Here is a 15,262-nt window from a genome sequence, read left to right on the forward strand (position 1 = left end):
ACAGTCCCACCGTCTACCACCTGCTAAAATACAGTCCCACCTGCTCTCCCACCACCACCTGCTAAAATACCCACCGTCTACCACCTGTCTACCTACCACCTGCTAAAATACAGTCCCACCGTCTACCACCTGCTAAAATACAGTCCCACCGTCTACCACCTGCTAAAATACAGTCCCACCGTCTACCACCTGCTAAAATACAGTCCCACCGTCTACCACCTGCTAAAATACAGTCCCACCGTCTACCACCTGCTAAAATACAGTCCCACCGTCTACCACCTGCTAAAATAGTCCCACCGTCTACCACCTGCTAAAATAGTCCCACCGTCTACCACCTGCTAAAATACAGTCCCACCGTCTACCACCTGCTAAAATACAGTCCCACCGTCTACCACCTGCTAAAATACAGTCCCACCGTCTACCACCTGCTAAAACCCCACCGTCTACCACCTGCTAAAATAGTCCCACCGTCTACCACCTGCTAAAATAGTCCCACCGTCTACCACCTGCTAAAATAGTCCCACCGTCTACCACCTGCTAAAATACAGTCCCACCGTCTACCACCTGCTAAAATACAGTCCCACCGTCTACCACCTGCTAAAATACAGTCCCACTGTCTACCACCTGCTAAAATAGTCCCACCGTCTACCACCTGCTAAAATACAGTCCCACCGTCTACCACCTGCTAAAATAGTCCCACCGTCTACCACCTGCTAAAATACAGTCCCACCGTCTACCACCTGCTAAAATACAGTCCCACCGTCTACCACCTGCTAAAATACAGTCCCACCGTCTACCACCTGCTAAAATACAGTCCCACCGTCTACCACCTGCTAAAATACAGTCCCACCGTCTACCACCTGCTAAAATACAGTCCCACCGTCTACCACCTGCTAAAATACAGTCCCACCTACCACCTGTCTCTACCACCTGCTAAAATACAGTCCCACCGTCTACCACCTGCTAAAATACAGTCCCACCGTCTACCACCTGCTAAAATACAGTCCCACCGTCTACCACCTGCTAAAATACAGTCCCACCGTCTACCACCTGCTAAAATACAGTGCTAAAATACAGTCCCACCGTCTACCACCTGCTAAAATAGTCCCACCGTCTACCACCTGCTAAAATAGTCCCACCGTCTACCACCTGCTAAAATACAGTCCCACCGTCTACCACCTGCTAAAATACAGTCCCACCGTCTACCACCTGCTAAAATACAGTCCCACCGTCTACCACCTGCTAAAATAGTCCCACCGTCTACCACCTGCTAAAATACAGTCCCACCGTCTACCACCTGCTAAAATACAGTCCCACCGTCTACCACCTGTCCCACCGTCTACCACCTGCTAAAATACAGTCCCACCGTCTACCACCTGCTAAAATACAGTCCCACCGTCTACCACCTGCTAAAATACAGTCCCACCGTCTACCACCTGCTAAAATACAGTCCCACCGTCTACCACCTGCTAAAATACAGTCCCACCGTCTACCACCTGCTAAAATACAGTCCCACCGTCTACCACCTGCTAAAATACAGTCCCACCGTCTACCACCTGCTAAAATACAGTCCCACCGTCTACCACCTGCTAAAATACAGTCCCACCGTCTACCACCTGCTAAAATACAGTCCCACCGTCTACCACCTGCTAAAATACAGTCCCACCGTCTACCACCTGCTAAAATACAGTCCCACCGTCTACCACCTGCTAAAATACAGTCCCACCGTCTACCACCTGCTAAAATACAGTCCCACCGTCTACCACCTGCTAAAATAGTCCCACCGTCTACCACCTGCTAAAATACAGTCCCACCGTCTACCACCTGCTAAAATACAGTCCCACCGTCTACCACCTGCTAAAATAGTCCCACCGTCTACCACCTGCTAAAATACAGTCCCACCGTCTACCACCTGCTAAAATACAGTCCCACCGTCTACCACCTGCTAAAATACAGTCCCACCGTCTACCACCTGCTAAAATACAGTCCCACCGTCTACCACCTGCTAAAATACAGTCCCACCTGTCTACCACCTGCTAAAATACAGTCCCACCGTCTACCACCTGCTAAAATACAGTCCCACCGTCTACCACCTGCTAAAATACAGTCCCACCGTCTACCACCTGCTAAAATACAGTCCCACTGTCTACCACCTGCTAAAATACAGTCCCACCGTCTACCACCTGCTAAAATACAGTCCCACCGTCTACCACCTGCTAAAATACAGTCCCACCGTCTACCACCTGCTAAAATACAGTCCCACTGTCTACCACCTGCTAAAATACAGTCCCACCGTCTACCACCTGCTAAAATACAGTCCCACTGTCTACCACCTGCTAAAATACAGTCCCACCGTCTACCACCTGCTAAAATACAGTCCCACTGTCTACCACCTGCTAAAATACAGTCCCACCGTCTACCACCTGCTAAAATACAGTCCCACCGTCTACCACCTGCTAAAATACAGTCCCACCGTCTACCACCTGTCTACCACCTGCTAAAATACAGTCCCACCGTCTACCACCTGCTAAAATACAGTCCCACCTGTCTACCACCTGCTAAAATACAGTCCCACTGTCTACCACCTGCTAAAATACAGTCCCACCGTCTACCACCTGCTAAAATACAGTCCCACTGTCTACCACCTGCTAAAATACAGTCCCACCGTCTACCACCTGCTAAAATACAGTCCCACCGTCTACCACCTGCTAAAATACAGTCCCACTGTCTACCACCTGCTAAAATAGTCCCACCGTCTACCACCTGCTAAAATACAGTCCCACTGTCTACCACCTGCTAAAATACAGTCCCACCGTCTACCACCTGCTAAAATACAGTCCCACCGTCTACCACCTGCTAAAATACAGTCCCACCGTCTACCACCTGCTAAAATAGTCCCACCGTCTACCACCTGCATCCTCTTATATTAGTTTGAAGTATAAAAACAAAAAAAAAAAACCTAGTTCAACATCTATTACCAAAGCAGAACGTATCTGTTTTAACACAGTTGCATGGTGCTACTGCGAACCCTTTTCTCTGGAAAAAGGGTTCCAAAAAGGTTTATTGGCTGTCCAAACAGGAGAACCCTTTTTTTTAGTTCTAAGTACAATTTTCCATATAGAACCCTCTGTGTTCTATATGGAACTCAAAAGGGTTCTACTTGGAACCAAAACGGGTTCTCCTATGGGGGCAGCCAGAGAACCCTTTCGGGTTCTAGATAGCACCTTGTTTTGTAAGAGTGTGCAGAGGGGGTTGTGTTGTGTCTCTCTCACCTCTGGCTCCAGTGAAGCCATCCTCTCCTGGTGGTCCTTCAGAGCCCTTCTGTCCTTTAACGGTTATGACTCCTACTGGGCCAGGACTTCCGGGGGGACCTCTATGACCTGGGGACATTCTACACTCTGTCAACGTGTAACATACTGAACAATATAATATACTACACTATGTGTACATATAAGTACAACATATATAATACTGTGAATGCAACAACGGGTGATATGGCGTTCTATGCAGAAACAGTCTACGACGAGGGACAGCACACTGAAATAGTAATGTTATGTAAAGTATGCAGAGAGGAAATCATGCACATAGTCATTCATGACACTCCACATAAGGAGAGTAATTACAAATACTTCTAAGGAAGGTTGACTGTCTGTGTGCAGATACCAAAGGTAAACACAATACTATGTATGTATTTTATCATGTGGATGCTGCAATGTGCATACACTGTAATGTACAGTTTGTACCTTTGGCTCCTTTGTACCCCTGGTCTCCATCTTGACCGTCACGTCCTGTAAAACCCCTCTCCCCTTGCCTCCCACGGGATCCTGGGTTTCCAGGCCGACCCGGTGTACCAGGAATAGCCGATCCATCTCTACCAGGATATCCCCTGGTCCCTGGGAAAGATGACATCATTGGCAATAGTTGTCATAGGATAATAATAAAGATAGTTCATTGGCTGGGTCATGTTCATTAGGGCATCACCTGAAAAATATTTTGCAATGGAAAAACAATTTGTGTTTCTTATTGATGCTTAATGAACACGGTCCTGGTATACTTTGTACTCAAAATGGGATATCAGAGTTGTGTACGTCTATTTTGCAGGCTGTCTATTTTGAGGCAGGCGATACCCAAAACATGGCATCCATATTTATATATCCTTATCCCAATTCAAATGATTCAATTCAAAGTGCGAACAGATAATCACGTAAATGTCATAACTTTACAGTGCCTTTGGAAAGTTTTCAGACCGTTTACTTTTTCCACATTTTGTTACGTTACAGCCTTATTCTACAATGGATTAAATAATTACAAAGCCAAAGCAATCTACACACAATACCCCATAATGACATCACAATACCCCATAATGACATCACAATACCCCATACTGACAAAGTGAAAAAAGGTTGTTAGAAATTTGGGCAAATCTATTCAAATTAAAAAACAGAAATACCTTATTTACATAAGTATTCAGACCATTTGCTATGAGACTCGAAGTTGAGCTCAGGTGCATCCTGTTTCCATTGATCATCCTTGAGATGTTTCTACAACTTCATTGGAGTCCACCTGTGGTAAAGTCAATTGATTGGACATGATTTGGAAAGGCACACACATGTGTATATAAGGTTCCACAGATGAAAGTGCATGTCAGCGCAAAAACCAAGCCATGAGGTCGAAGGAATTGTCCGTAGGGCTCCGAGACAGGATTGTGTCGAGGCACAGATCTGGGGAAGGGTACAAAAAACATTCTGCCGCATTGAAGGTCCCCAAGAACCAGTGGTGTAAAGTACTTAAGTAAACATACTTTAAAGTACTACTCAAGTGTTTTTTGGGGTGTACTTTATATCTGTACTTTAGTATTTATATTTTTGACAACTTTTAATTCACTACATTCCTAAAGAAAATGATGTACTTTTTACTCCATACATTTTACCTGACACCCAAAAGTACTTGTTAGCAGGACAGGAAAATGGTCCAATTCACGCACATCAAGAGAACATCCCTGGTCATCCCTACTGCCTCTGATCTGGTAGACTCACTAAACATACATGCTTAATTTGTAAATGATGTCTGAGTGTTGGAGTGTGCACCTGGCTATCTGTAAATTTAGTTTGGTTTGCTTAATATAATGAAAGTGAAATGATTTATACTTTTGATACTTAAGTATATTTAAAACCAAATACTTTAGACTTTTACTCAAGTAGTATTTTACTGGGTGACTTTCACTTTTACTTGAGTCATTTTCATTTAAGGTATTTTTTAATTTCTCAAGTATGAAAATGGGCTACTTTTTCCACCACTGCCAAGAACACAGTGTCCTCCATCATTCTTAAATGGAAGAAGTTTGGAACCATCAAGGGCTGGCCACCCGGCCAAACTGAGCAATTGGGGGAGAAGAGCTTTGGTCAGGGAGGTGACCAAGAAACCGATGGTCACTCAGCTCTGGAGTTCCTCTGTGGACATGGGAGAACCTTCCAGAAGGACAACAATCTCTGCAGCCCTCCACCAATCAGGCCTTTATGGTAGAGTGGCCAGACGGAAGCCACTCTTCAGTAAAAGGCACATGACAGCCCGCTTGGAGTTTGTCAAAAGGCATCTAAAGGACTCTCAGACCATGATAAACAAGATTATCTGGTCTGATGAAACCAAGATTGAACTCTTTGGCCTGAATGCCAAGCGTCACATCTCAAGGACATCCCTACAGTGAAGCATGGTGGTGGCAGCATCATGCTGTGGGGATGTTTTTCAGCTGCAGGGACTGGGAGACTAGTCAGTACTGAGGGAAAGCTGGAGGGAAGGTTCACCATCCAATAGGACAACAACCCTAAGCACACAGCCAGGACAACACAGGAGTGGCTTCGGGACAAGTCTCTGAAAGTCCTTGAGTGACCCAGCCAGAGCACGACCTGAAAATAGCTGTGCAGCAACGCTCCCCATCCAACCTGACAGAGCTTGAGAGGATCTGCAGAGAAGAATGGGAGAAATACAGATGCAACGTCATACCTAAGAAGAATAAAGGCTGTAATCACTGCCAAAGGTACTTCAACAAAGTACTGAGTAAAGGGTCTGAATACTTATGTAAATGTATTAGCAACAAAAAAATCCCATCCGTTTTTGCTTTGTCATTATGGGGTATTGTGATGTCATTATGGGGTATTGTGATGTCATTATGGGGTATTGTGATGTCATTATGGGGTATCGTGATGTCATTATGGGGTATTGTGTGTAGATTGATGAGGGGGAAAAAAAACTATTTTATCCATTTTGGAATAAGGCTGTAGCGTATCGAAGTGTGTAAAAAGTCAGTGGGTCTGAATACTTTCCGAAGGCATTGTATTTTAGTCAACCGGGTGGATGCTGAGACAAGCTGGAAACAAAAATAGCTTCTGTTTATTAAATATGTAATACAATAGTAAAAGCAACCAGTATATTATTTGACATTGCCTGTTGCTGTGGTATGTTCAGATGATAATGCTAATAACCATCATCATCAAAATTATAATTAATAAATAGTGCTAAAAATTGTAATAACAATATTGCTAATAATAATATTGATGATAATAAAAATAATAATAATAATATTGATGATAATAATAATAATAATAATAATATTGATAATGATAATAATAATAATATTGATTATAATAATAATAATAATATTGATAATGATAATAATAATAATAATGATGATAATAATAATAATAATATTAATAATAATAATAATAATATTGATGATAATAATAATAATATTATTATTGATAATAATAATAATAATAATAATGATAATAATAATAATATTGATAATAATAATATTGATAATAATAATAATATTGATAATAATAATAATAATATTGATAATAATAATAATAATATTGATAATAATAATATTGATAATAATAATATGAATAATAATAATAATGATAATAATAATAATAATAATATTGATAATAATAATAATAGGACCTGGCTCACCTTTGGTCCCTGTTACACCAGGGAAGCCCGGGACACCTGGTGACCCACTGAAACCTTTGGCACCAACGGGTCCCGGGGGACCAGGACGCCCGGGGATCCCTACTGGTCCCTTCACTCCACGTCCAGGAGGACCCATAGCACCCTTACGTCCTTTATCACCACGGAAACCTAACAAGACACACCACTAAATGACTGAATGTATTTTAAACTAAATGTGAGGTGGAGGACTGTTCAGAGCATATTGTACAATGGGAAGCTCTGTGCAGTGAGTATTGAAGTGCTTAGTTAATACTTTATCGATGCCATATTCATATTTTCTAATTTATAGTTCCCTTAAAGTGTGACTGTTAAAATGACTATGGAACGATGGATGACATGCTCTGGGGATAGTTCCAAAACCTAACCGATTCCTGATTTTATCTGTGTGTTAAACAGATCAAACACGAAAAGAACTGTACCGTGTGGTGGCTATTTTAGATCCTCACCCGACGGGCCCCTGACTCCTGGTGGTCCTGAGGCTCCCGGTGGGCCAACAGCTTCTTTCTCTCTACATTCTGTTGGCCCTGGAGGACCGTTCGGTCCTGGGTCCCCAGTGTCTCCTTTTGACCCCTTGTAACCCACACCTCCGTACGGGCCTGATCCCCCTGTTATGAAATCACCATATGGTTAGAGATGCAATGAGCCCCATCTTAGAGTCACCAAGAACAATGAAAGACTGTAAAGCATTCAATATACAGTACCTGTCAAAAGTTTGGACACACCTACTCCTTCAAGGGTTTTATTTTATTTTTTGTAGAATAGTGAGGACATCAAAACTATGAAATAACACATATGGAATCATGTAGTAACCAAAAAAGTGTTAAACAAATCTAAATATATTTTATAATTCAGATTCTTCAAAGTAGCCACCCTTTGCCTTGATTACAGCTTTGCACACTCTTGGCATTCTCTCAACCAGCTTCACGAGGTAGTCACCTGGAATGCATTTAAATTAACAGGTGTGCCTTGTTAAAAGTTCATTTGTGGAATTTCTTTCCTTCTTAATGCATTTGAGCCAATCAGTTGTGTTGTGACAAGGTAGGGGTGGTATACAGAAGATAGCCCTATTTGGTAAAAGACGAAGTCCATATAATGGCAAGAACAGCTCAAATAAGCAAAGAGAAACGACAGTCAATCATGACTTAAGACATGAAGGTCAGTCAATCCGGAACATTTCAAGAATTTTGAACGTTGCTTCAAGTGCAGTCGCAAAAAACATCAAGTGCTATGATGAAACTGGCTCTCATGAGGACCACCACAGGAAAGGAAGACCGAGAGTTACCTCTGCTGCAGCGGATAAGTTCATTAGAGTTACCAGCCCAAATAAAAACTTCACAGAGTACAAGTAACAGACACATCTCTAAAGCAACTGTTCAGAGGAGACTGCATGAATCAGACCTTCATGGTCGAATTGCTGCTAAGAAACCACTACTAAAGGACATCAACAAGAAGAAGACACTTTCTTGGGCCAAGAAACACAACCAATGGACATTAGACCGGTGGAAATCTGTCCTTTGGTTAGATGAGCCCAAATTTGAGATTTTTGGTTCCAACTGCCGTGTCTTTATGAGACGCAGAGTAGGTGAACAGATGATCTCCGCATGTGCGGTTCCCACTGTGAAGCATGGAGGAGGTGTGATGGTGTTAGGGTGCTTTTCTGGTGACACTGTCAGTGATTTATTTAGAATTCAAGGCACCACATCATTCTGCAGCGATACGCCATCCCATCTGGTTTGCATTTAGTGGGACTACCATTTGTTTTTCAACAGGACAATGACCCAAAACACACCTCCAGCCTGTGCAAGGGCTATTTGATCAAGAAGGAGAGTTATGGAGTGCTGCATCAGATGACCTGGCCTCCACAATCACCCAACCTCAATCCAGTTGAGATGGTTAGGGTTGAGTTGGACTGCAGAGCGAAGGAAAAGCAGCCAACAAGTGCTCAACATATGATGTAGCACTCCTTCAAGACTTTTGGAAAAGCATTACAGGTGAAGCTGATTGAGAGAGCTACTTTAAAAGAATCTCAAATATTACATATATTTTGATTTGTTTAACACTTTTTTGCTTACTACATGATTCCATGTGTGTTATTTCATAGTGTTGATGACTTCACTCTAAAAATACTAAAGAAAGAAAAGTAAAGAAATAGTAAAGAAAAACCCTGGAATGAGTAGGTGTGTCCAAACTTCTGCCTGGTACTGTACATATACAGTAACAGTGTCTGGTGGGCCAATGCAATGTTCTTCCAATGTCCACTGCTCTATAATGGTCTCTCTTTCACTGTGTTGACTACTAGATGTTATGACAGTGTAATATTGTGTGTGTGTGTGTGTGTGTGTGTGTGTGTATTAACAGTGAGTTAGATGCACCTGGAGGTCCAGGGATGCCTGGCAAACCAGGATCTCCCTTGGGTCCCAGTAACCCAGGTAGTCCAGGTGGACCCACGGGACCAGGTCCGGTGTTGAAGGTGTCTCCTGGAGGTCCCGGCCAGCCTGGAGAGCCTGGTGGTCCACGGAGTCCTGGTGGTCCGTCCAGGTTGATTCCAGGTTGACCAGGGTCACCATTATCTCCAACACATCCTTGGTGTCCTGTTTGGGAAGAGGGATCCAGACATGAACCATCTAACTACTCAGACTAACTACAAACACTAACTACAAACACAAACTCTCCAACCAGTCCCTTCAGTTATAACCCGTCTTAATTTTACTGTGTAAATATTACAGGCCCGAGGAATGACCACGGTCAAGTTTTGTGTCTCTTTTCAATATCGTCTGGATTAGAATTTCTGAGGTAGGAGTTTTACTGGAGTAGCACTGCTGAGGTAGGAGTAGCACTGCTGAGGTAGGAGTAGCACTGCTGAGGTAGGAGTTTTACTGTAGTAGCACTGGAGTAGCACTGCTGAGGTAGGAGTAGCACTTGAGTAGCACTGCTGTGGTAGGAGTAGCACTGCTGAGGTAGGAGTAGCACTGGAGTAGCACTGCTGAGGTAGGAGTAGCACTGCTGAGGTAGGAGTAGCACTGGCACTGGAGTAGCACTGCTGAGGTAGGAGTAGCACTGCTGAGGTAGGAGTAGCACTGGAGTAGCACTGCTGAGGTAGGAGTAGCACTGGAATAGCACTGCTGAGGTAGGAGTAGCACTGCTGAGGTAGGAGTAGCACTGGAGTAGCACTGCTGAGGTAGGAGTAGCACTGCTGAGGTAGGAGTAGCACTGGAGTAGCACGGCTGAGGTAGGGTTAGCACTGGAGTAGCACTGCTGAGGTAGGAGTAGCACTGGAATAGCACTGCTGAGGTAGGAGTAGCACTGCTGAGGTAGGAGTAGCACTGGAATAGCACTGCTGAGGTAGGAGTAGCACTGCTGAGGTAGGAGTAGCACTGGAGTAGCACTGCTGAGGTAGGAGTAGCACTGCTGAGGTAGGAGTAGCACTGGAGTAGCACGGCTGAGGTAGGAGTAGCACTGGAGTAGCACGGCTGAGGTAGGAGTAGCACTGGAGTAGCACGGCTGAGGTAGGAGTAGCACTGCCCTCTACTGGATGTATGGCGGAACCTAGCCAGGTCCAATCCATTTCATAAAGATAGAATGCAACGCTGGTTTGATTTTACTTGAGCCTTATCACTTATCACAGCCTCATCACTTATCACAGCCTCATCACTTATCACAGCCTCATCACTTATCACAGCCTCATCACTTATCACAGCCTCATCACTTATCACAGCCTCATCACTTATCACAGCCTCATCACTTATCACAGCCTCATCACTTATCACAGCCTCATCACTTATCACAGCCTCATCACTTATCACAGCCTCATCACTTATCACAGCCTCATCACTTATCACAGCCTCATCACTTGTCTGCCTATCAAATGAACCCACTGACCAACAAACACTCCAACCACCCATCCAACTAAACTATGTCTATTAATGACATAAAAGCTAATTTACAAAATAAACCCAGAACACATTCATTTGGAATGGATAACATCGCTTGGTCAATTGTGCGCCGCCCCATGGGCCTCCCGGTCGCGGCAGATCCTGGACTCGAACCAGGATCTCTAGTAGCACAGCTAGCGCTGCGATGCAGTGCCTTGGATCACTGAGCCACTCAGGAGGCCCCATGTACAAAGTGTGATGATTCCTTCCAAACCGTCATTACCTGGTGGTCCAGTTCCTCCATCTGTCCCGTCATCTCCTCTCATGCCTTGAGGTCCAAGGGAACCTGTGGGACCTGGGAAACCAAGTGGTCCTGGTGGCCCAGGATTCCCTGGGGAGGGTCAATCAGAACAGGTTGATCAATCAGTGGTAATCAATATATCCCCTGTCGATCAGTCTATCACCACTGTCAATCAATATATCCCCTGTCGATCAGTCTATCACCACTGTCAATCAGTCTATCACCACTGTGAATCAGTCTATCACCACTGTCAATCAGTCTATCACCACTGTCAATCAATGTATCAACACTGTCAATCAATATATCCCCTGTCAATCAGTCTATCACCACTGTCAATCAATATATATCCTGTCAATCAATGTATCAACACTGTCAATCAATATATCCCCTGTCAATCAGTCTATCACCACTGTCAATCAATATATATCCTGTCAATCAATGTATCAACACTGTCAATCAATATATCCCCTGTCAATCAGTCTATCACCACTGTCAATCAATATATATCCTGTCAATCAATGTATCAACACTGTCAATCAATCTATCACCACTGTCAATCAATATATCCCCTGTCCATCAGTCTATCACCACTGTCAATCAATATATCCCCTGTCAATCCGTCTATCACCACTGTCAATCAATATATATCCTGTCAATCAATGTATCAACACTGTCAATCAATATATCCCCTGTCAATCAGTCTATCACCACTGTCAATCAATCTATCCCCTGTCAATCAGTCTATCACCACTGTCAATCAATATATATCCTGACAATCAATGTATCAACACTGTCAATCAATATATCCCCTGTCAATCAGTCTATCACCACTGTCAATCAATATATATCCTGTCAATCAATGTATCAACACTGTCAATCAATCTATCACCACGTTCAATCAATATATCACCTATTAATCATATTTCAGACTCCCAAAGTATGCTTAAGAAAGCCTAAAAACACATACTGACACTGTTAAAGATGATGTGTGTATGTACAGTAGTTGCTTACCTGGGGGCCCAAGTAGACCCTTTAAGCCAGGTAGGCCAGGGTTGGAAGGGCCACAGTGCAGAACCTCGCCTGGTGATGCAAAGAAAAAGGTTTCCCTTCGGTAAAACAGATTTTGAGCTGAACTAGATTTGGCATGATTAAACACATATATGCAATAAATAGATAGAACACATTTTGTTCAGTAAATATTAAAATTACATAATGTTAACCTAAGACCATTACCACGGAGTAGATTTTCATTCAGGGGTTTCACTCTCTATCGGTCCTACCTAGAGGTCCAGGTTGTCCAGTTTGTCCAGGGGGACCTGGGAGGCCCGCGTCCCCTGGGGGCCCTTGGTGGCCATGACGGCCTGGAGCACCAGGGCCTGGGGGGCCCGGTCTGCCTGGGGGGCCTTCAGGACCATGGAGCCCTGGGTAGCCTTTGTCACCTACCGAGCCACCGTAACCGTCACCCTGACGGATGGCAAGTCATCACAAGTTGTCCCTTACAGGCTGATCTAAAGTCAGTTTTGTGTTTCCCCACTAATGATTTAGTTTGGGACTTGGGGAGGGCAAGCTGATCCTAGATCTGTACCTAGTGGAAGCCCGGAGCAGAAATCGTACACTGACAACACAGACAGACTGCAGATGCACTAACCCGCTGGGAACACACTGGTTGAAGCAACGTTGTTTCCACGTCATTTCAATGAAATTACATTGAACCAACGTGGAATAGACGTTGAATAGACGTTGAATTAACGTCTGTGCCCAGTGGGAATTGACTGTTACCCCAATATTATAGTGTAGAAATGTAGGAAATGATCCTAATGTCCCCCCACATTTCAAATCAAAATGACCCTGGGTGGATTAATGTTCCTCTGACAGACTAGCCCACTAACTCACCGGGGGTCCGGGGTCTCCCACAGCGCCAGGGAAGCCATCGGATCCTGGTCGACCGGTGGCGCCATGTGGTCCGTTGGGGCCATTGAAGCCCGGGTCACCCTTCGCACCTGTCAATTAAAATGTCCAAAACAACAAGTTATGTAATGTCAATGTATTACACCAAAATGCTAAAGGCAATGTTATGAAGAAGGTTGAGGGGTCATTTAAAAAGTGCATTTTACATTTCATGTAATTTGACAAACGTAATTTCAAACCAGCATGGGTTAAAATATACAGCACTGTTCTCCTCTGTGGAAAAGTATGACACAAGGTACGGGTTCAATTCCCACAGGGATCACATACACATACTAAATAACTGTCCTGTCAGTGGTATTGGTGTGGTGTTCTATAGAGACTCGTAACGCCTCGATCAGATCATCATTGCTGCTTAATAAATCCTGCAATCAGATTTCCATCATTATGTAATCAGACATGTGTTTTTTGTTTTTACCTTTATTTAACTAGACAAGTCAGTTAAGAACAAATTCTTATTTTCAATGAGGGCCTAGGAACAGTGGGTTAACTGCCTGTTCAGGGGAGAATGACAGATTTGTACCTTGTCAGCTCGGGGGTTTGAACTTGCAACCTTCTGGTTACTAGTCCAACACTCTAACCACTTGGCTACCCTGGCGCGCCAATGTTAACTGGTTATGTGTGTGTGTGTGTGTGTGTGTGTAAGTTTCAACATTAACCTTCTGCCAACCTTTCTGTATAGTCTACACATACAGTTTGATGCATTCTAGGATAAATCCCAAGGTATGCACCAACCAGAACGCAGTGCAACTGCCTCTACAACGCAATGATGCAAGGCAAACGCAGCGTTCCAATGGAAATGAGTGTACTTCTGGTGTACCAAAACGCAATGACGCTGATGGTCTGATCGAGGCGTAAGAGATTTTCTCACGTTGCCCGTTCTAATCTGGATCGCATCTTCCACTCACCTTTGTAGTTGGTCACATAGGACTCTCCCTTCTGCCCCTTCACTCCATTGTAACCAGGCCTGCCTGGGTTGCCCTACAGGGGGAAGCATGTCCAGACAACATCACTGTAACCTGCCTGGGTTGACAGTCCAGACAACATCACTGTAACCTGCCTGCGTTGCCAGTCCAGACAACATCACTGTAACCTGCCTGGGTTGCCCTACAGTCCAGACAACATCACTGTAACCTGCCTGGGTTGCCCTACAGTCCAGACAACATCACTGTAACCTGCCTGGGTTGCCCTACAGTCCGGACAACATCACTGTAACCTGCCTGGGTTGCCCTACAGTCCGGACAACATCACTGTAACCTGCCTGGGTTACCCTACAGTCCAGACAACATCACTGTAACCTGCCTGGGTTGCCCTACAGTCCAGACAACATCACTGTAACCTGCCTGGCTTGCCCTACAGTCCAGACAACATCACTGTAGCCTGCCTGGGTTGCCCTACAGTCCAGACAACATCACTATAACCTGCCTGGGTTGCCCTACAGTCCAGACAACATCCCTGTAGCCTGCCTGGGTTGCCCTACAGTCCATACAACATCACTGTAACCTGCCTGGGTTGCCCTACAGTCCATACAACATCACTGTAACCTGCCTGGCTTGCCCTACAGTCCAGACAACATCACTGTAGCCTGCCTGGGTTGCCCTACAGTCCAGACAACATCACTGTAACCTGCCTGGGTTGCCCTACAGTCCAGACAACATCCCTGTAGCCTGCCTGGGTTGCCCTACAGTCCATACAACATCACTGTAACCTGCCTGGGTTACCCTACAGTCCATACAACATCACTGTAACCTGCCTGGGTTGCCCTACAGTCCATACAACATCACTGTAACCTGCCTGGGTTGCCCTACAGTCCATACAACATCACTGTAACCTGTCTGCGTTTCCCTACAGTCCAGGCAACATCACTGTAGCCTGCCTGGGTTGCCCTACAGTCCAGACAACATCACTGTAATCTGCCTGGGTTGCCCTACAGTCCATACAACATCACTGTAACCTGCCTGGGTTGCCCTACAGTCCATACAACATCACTGTAACCTGCCTGCGTTTCCCTACAGTCCATACAACATCACTGTAACCTGCCTGGGTTGCCCTACAGTCCATACAACATCACTGTAACCTGTCTGCGTTTCCCTACAGTCCAGGCAACATCACTGTA

The 15,262-nt window shown here is 44.5% G+C and overlaps 1 protein-coding gene across 1 annotated transcript in view; it reads right to left on the reverse strand.

Moving 5' to 3' along the window:
- LOC139376714 (collagen alpha-4(IV) chain-like) overlaps nucleotides 1-15,262 on the reverse strand; it is a 78,058-nt gene that overhangs the window by 21,588 nt on the left and 41,208 nt on the right. Inside the window, exons 24-33 of the mRNA XM_071119588.1 lie at nucleotides 14,055-14,127; nucleotides 13,075-13,181; nucleotides 12,462-12,645; nucleotides 12,193-12,261; nucleotides 11,164-11,271; nucleotides 9,381-9,599; nucleotides 7,455-7,613; nucleotides 6,970-7,137; nucleotides 3,744-3,893; nucleotides 3,273-3,380 (exon numbers count right to left, since the gene is read on the reverse strand). Coding sequence (XP_070975689.1) covers nucleotides 3,273-3,380; nucleotides 3,744-3,893; nucleotides 6,970-7,137; nucleotides 7,455-7,613; nucleotides 9,381-9,599; nucleotides 11,164-11,271; nucleotides 12,193-12,261; nucleotides 12,462-12,645; nucleotides 13,075-13,181; nucleotides 14,055-14,127 — 1,345 coding nt within the window. The remainder of the gene's footprint in view (nucleotides 1-3,272; nucleotides 3,381-3,743; nucleotides 3,894-6,969; nucleotides 7,138-7,454; nucleotides 7,614-9,380; nucleotides 9,600-11,163; nucleotides 11,272-12,192; nucleotides 12,262-12,461; nucleotides 12,646-13,074; nucleotides 13,182-14,054; nucleotides 14,128-15,262) is intronic.

The sequence above is a fragment of the Oncorhynchus clarkii genome, chromosome 20, assembly GCF_045791955.1.
Source record: "Oncorhynchus clarkii lewisi isolate Uvic-CL-2024 chromosome 20, UVic_Ocla_1.0, whole genome shotgun sequence".
NCBI lineage: Eukaryota > Metazoa > Chordata > Actinopteri > Salmoniformes > Salmonidae > Oncorhynchus > Oncorhynchus clarkii.